The sequence below is a fragment of the Lipotes vexillifer genome, unplaced genomic scaffold (genome assembly GCF_000442215.2).
Source record: "Lipotes vexillifer unplaced genomic scaffold, Lipotes_vexillifer_v1.1 scaffold150, whole genome shotgun sequence".
Lineage (NCBI taxonomy): Eukaryota > Metazoa > Chordata > Mammalia > Artiodactyla > Lipotidae > Lipotes > Lipotes vexillifer.
Window position 1 is genome coordinate 6,418,303 of NW_006792921.1, and position 5,100 is coordinate 6,423,402.

At 45.3% G+C, this 5,100-nt stretch overlaps 1 protein-coding gene across 5 annotated transcripts in view; it reads left to right on the plus strand.

Annotated features, from left to right (window-relative positions):
• Nucleotides 1-5,100, plus strand: part of ADCYAP1R1 (ADCYAP receptor type I) — a 53,320-nt gene that overhangs the window by 33,412 nt on the left and 14,808 nt on the right. For all 5 annotated transcript variants that reach the window (XM_007466110.1, XM_007466114.1, XM_007466112.1 and 2 more), the window contains 3 exons: nucleotides 498-651; nucleotides 1,084-1,144; nucleotides 1,755-1,824. In XM_007466110.1, the coding sequence (XP_007466172.1) occupies nucleotides 498-651; nucleotides 1,084-1,144; nucleotides 1,755-1,824 (285 nt within the window). The remainder of the gene's footprint in view (nucleotides 1-497; nucleotides 652-1,083; nucleotides 1,145-1,754; nucleotides 1,825-5,100) is intronic.

Below are 5,100 nucleotides of genomic sequence, written 5' to 3' on the forward strand. Positions count from 1 at the left end.
TGGTAGAGATCTCCCCGCCAATGTTTATTTACAGTTGGAGTCATCTTCAAGGCACCATGGGTGGGTGAAGGAATGCAAGGTGGGTGTGGGGGGGGGGGGGGGGGGGGGTGGCCAGGGGTGTTCCCCTAACCTATGTGATGCCTGAAACCTTTATTTTACCAAGGAGGCTCCTGCAGGGTCCTCCTTATTCGCCTCTACTGTGGGGACTGGGGACGGGTCGGGAAAATCGGGGAGAATGAGCCTGGGGAGAAAAGGGGGTTCCATGTTTTCTGACCTGTGCAGAGCTGCCTCCATGGCAGCTTCGACTCAGATTCATAGGACGCTGCAGTTTTACACTCTGAATCCAGGAGTGTTGAGTCTCTCAGACCTGTGGGGTGTTTAAGACCGAGCATGCTTCCGCTCAAGGGCCCTCAGGATCCTCTCTGATCCTGCTGGGCTGGATTTTCAGGGTTCAGTGGGGACTCGTGCCACCCTCCCCCTCCTCGCTGTCCCCGCAGGTGGAATGCAAGGCTGTGCTGGTTTTCTTCCACTACTGTGTCGTATCCAACTACTTCTGGCTGTTCGTTGAGGGCCTGTACCTGTTCACTCTGCTGGTGGACACCTTCTTCCCCGAGAGGAGATATTTCTACTGGTACATCATCATTGGCTGGGGTAGGTCACTGGCTGTCGCCCAGAAAGGTTCAGGCCTCATGGCCGGGCATGTCCTTGGTCCTGCCGTCCGGGAGCTTCAGGTCAGAGGAGGGAGGCACTGCCCTGCCTCGCAGCTGATGGCACACTCCCGGTTCTGGGATCCTCTCTTGCTTTTCTCGTAGGGAGCCCACTGTCTGATGGAGGGGATATGCTCAAGAGTCCTCCTGAGAGGCAAGGTAGCCCAGGGTTTGGGAGAGGCATGGCCCCCCAGGAGGCCTGGGTGTGAGGGACAGTTAGGGTCCCCAGGACTCCAGGTCTGAGAGGGAGACATGCCCCATGGGTCGGGACCCCACCTCTGAGGGGTTCATTGACCCCCAGAAGCCCCAAGTCTGGGGGGGACACTGGGCCTGTTGGTGTTCCAGTTATCACGGGGCTCCTTTTCTTGCTCTCCAGGGACCCCCACTGTGTGTGTGTCCGTGTGGGCTGTGCTGAGGCTCTACTTCGATGACACAGGGTGAGTACATGCCCAAGAGCCAGGGCCGGAGCCCCAAGGAGGCTCTTACAGATGGTTGTCAGCGGCTGTCCTGATTTCCCATTAACTGTCTCAGGCAATCCATCCAGTGCTGGGCATGGCTGCACTCCCAGCCCTGGGCAGTGACTGTGCCCTGACCCCACTGTGGGTGGACGCACCCAGCCACATCTCAGCCGGGACTCAGTGAGGGAATGTGCAAGGTTTCAGAGTCCTGCTCTGCTTCTGGGCCCAACTCTGAGTGGCTGTTCTCCTTTTAGGGAGGGGAGGAAGAATATCGAGGGTGAGGTTGCATCCCCCAGAGCCCTAGGTCTGAAGGGGGAACATGGCCCTTGCCCAGGAGCCCATTGGTGCCCTCACTCCTGGGCTCCCGTCCCTGCCTTGACAGGGGAGCAGAGGGGAGGACCAAGGCACTTGAACCAGGGCTGGGCTTAGGTGTGCAGCCCGCCTGAGAGCTCGCCTTCCAGCCAGCCCCTCCTCAGGCTGCAGGAGGGGCTGGCTGGAAGGAGATGGTGATGCCCTTCCATCCCTTCCAGCCAGCCGGGAGAGATGATGCCCCCAAGCATCATCTCTCTTCTTTCTGTCTGTCTTGCAGCTGCTGGGATATGAATGACAACACGGCTCTGTGGTGGGTCATCAAAGCCCCTGTGGTTGGCTCCATAATGGTGAGTGTCCTTGGGACAAGAAGCAGGGAAGAAACAGAGGCCTGGGCTGAAAGGCAGGGGAGGAGGAGAAATAAAGAGGTCCCCACACAAACCAACCTCCCGTGGCTGTGTTATATTCTGCAAAAAGGACACACAAGTTATTTAGCTCTTCCGCGAGTGTTGGACATTTATCTTAACCCATTTTCCCTCATTATGAAAGTTGCTACTAGGAACAGTTCTGTGCATAGTTTTGAAAACGTGTGAATTAATCCCTAGAGTAGAATTGCTGGATCACAAAGGGTATTCCCATATCATTGTCTGCACTTGTAATTCCAATCATTTAAATTTTTGCACGGCCTTGTGGGAGATAATGGTAGTTTATTGTTTTAATGTGCATTTCTCCATATTGCTAGTGCAACAGAGCATTTTTTTCAAATATTTATTGACAATTTGTTTTTATTCTGGTTATTATCTATTCTTTGCTCATTTTTCTAGTCCAGTTGTTATCTTTCTTACTGTTCGATAGATAGTAATTCTTCATCTGTTATACATGTTGTAAGTATACTTCCAAGATTGCATAATTTTATATAGTCAGACCGTCAGGCTTTCTCATCATGAATTCTGAGCCTTATTTCTTTTTTCTTTTTTCTTTTTTTCTGTGGTACGCGGGCCTCTCACTGTTGTGGCCTCTCCCCTTGCGGAGCACAGGCTCCAGACACGCAGGCTCAGCGGCCATGGCTCACGGGCCCAGCCGCTCTGCGGCATGTGGGATCTTCCCAGACCGGGGCACTGACCCATGTCCCCTGCATCGGCAGGCGGACTCCCAACCACTGTGCCACCAGGGAAGCGCTGAGCCTTATTTCTTGTTTATGGAAGTCTTTCCCAACCTTAAGATATAAAAGTAGTCTTAATTGTTTTATAACAATTTTATAGATTGCTTTATTACACGTATGCCTTTAATCTATCTGAAATTTTATTTCTCTGTCTGATCTGGAATGATAGCTAACCTTATTTTTTTTCCAGTGGGTGGACCTCCACCCTCTCAGTTCTTTTTATTGAATAGGTCCTTCTTTCTCCATTATGTAGAAATGCCACTTTATGGTAAACACTCAATGTACTCTACTTGTATTTAGTTCCAGACTTCCTAACTTCATGTAACTAATTTATTTGGCTGTTCCTGTGGCAAGTTACTGTAAACTGGCAGCATGTTTTGATATCGGGTGTGCTCATAGCCCCTTCCTTATTTTTTTCCCCTTCCAAATTTTCTCGCACATCTACTTTTTCAGATGGACTTTCAAATTTGTCAAGTTGCAAATTTGTCAAGTTGCAAATTTGTCAAGTTGCAAAAAAAGGCTGGTTGAGATTTTTATAGGAACTCCATTGAATTTATAAACAAATTTGGAGAAGTGGTCTTCTTAAAATATTGAGTCTTCCTTTCCAAGAATATGGCATGATTCTCCATTTATTCAGTCTTTCTCATAGAGTCATTTTTGACAGTTTTTTTTAGTTGTCTTGTTAGGTTTCCCTTTATGGTGTCTTTCCGTTTGTGTCTAGGAATCATTCTTTCGTTATATTTTCTAGTGGGTGTATTTGTGCTGGGACTTAGGGAAGCTATTAGTTTTTGTGTATTTTTTTCTTTTCTTGGTTACCTTTTGAAGCTCTTTTATTGGTTCTTATCCATTTTCAGTTGGTTCTCATGGAAAATTACATGATCTATAAATGGAAATACATTTTACTTTTCATTTCTAATATTTATACTGTTTATTCCTTGGTTTCTTTGAGGATGGTGTTTGCTATAGTTTGGGGGAGTTACCTTCACTGAATTAGGAAAGTTTCTGTTCTTTTCTTGTTTTAGTGTTTATTTTTTAAAAGTCAGGAATAGGTGTTGAATTTTATCAAATGTGTTTTGGAGACATTAATTGATCATTTCCTTAGTGATGGACATTTGTAATATTCCAGTTTATCTTCATGATGAACAACGTTGTGGTGGATATATTTGTGCATACTCTTGAGTTATGTGTGAACATGCTTTAGAGTAAATCCCAGGAGTGGAATTTCTGGGACAAAGGATGTATACATTTAACATTCTCATGGATATCAAATTGCCCTCCACAGGCAGAGTACGAAAGTGCTCATTTCTTATGTTTTTGTTGATGTTTCCATTACTGAACTATTCACCAATCTTATGTGGGATAAAGGTCGTTCGTTGTTTTTAATCTGTTAATGTAACAAATATTAGTAGATTTTTTTTTGCATTCCTGACATAAAACCTTTATGGCTGTGATCTGTTTGTTCTTTTTGTTTGTTTGTTTATTTTTTTTGTTTATTGTTTTTTTTGTTTTTTTTGTTTGTTCTTTTAATGCACTGCTAAATTCTATCTGTTAATATTCTGTTTGTAGTTTTTACATTGTTCTTTGTAAGTTCTCAGCTTTAAGGTGTGTGCGTGGGTGTGTGTGCGCGCGCACACACTTTCTGTCCTTGTCTAGGTTTTGTACTAGGGTTTTGTTAGCCTCATAGGTAATTTGGGAGGTTTTCTTTGTAGTTGCTTTTAAATAATGAAGTAGTTTGTAAATTACATCTTCCCTAAAGGTATTTTGAAACTGGCCCGGGCGCCTTTTAATGCATATACGTCTTTGAGTACTTTTTAAATTTCTCCTGAGGTCATTGCTCTCTTCTGATTTTCTACATGTTGATTTGATTTTATTAATTTATATTTTGTTTGATTTTTTTTTTTCCTTGTGATGATTTAAAATATTCTGTACATCTGTTGTCCTCTTTCTCACCCCTAAATGTGTTGAATTGCATTTTCTCCTTTTGGACTAACATGTGCAGTTAACAGTATTTACTGTGCTAAATTCCGGGTACTGGTTAGACACTGAGCATGCAGTAGAAAGCAGCACTGACAGAACCCTGCCCTCTGGAGGATGCTTTACCATTCTACTTGATCTGTGAAAACAAGCAGAGCAAAACCAAAAAATTTTATTTTTATCCATCAAGCCTACTTTTTTTTTTTTTTTTTTTTATTTCTTTAATGAATTTTTTTTTTTTTGCGGTATGCGGGCCTCTCACCACTGCGGTCTCTCCCGTTGTGGAGCACAGGCCCTGGACGCACAGGCTCAGCGGCCATGGCTCACGGGCCCAGCCACTCCGCGGCACGTGGGATCTTCCCGGACCGGGGCACGAACCCGTGTCCCCTGCATCAGCAGGCGGACTCTCAACCACTGCGCCACCGGGGAAGCCCTCTTTAATGAATTTTTATCTTTAACTTCTTTCTCGTATACCTTAAAATTGTGGTAC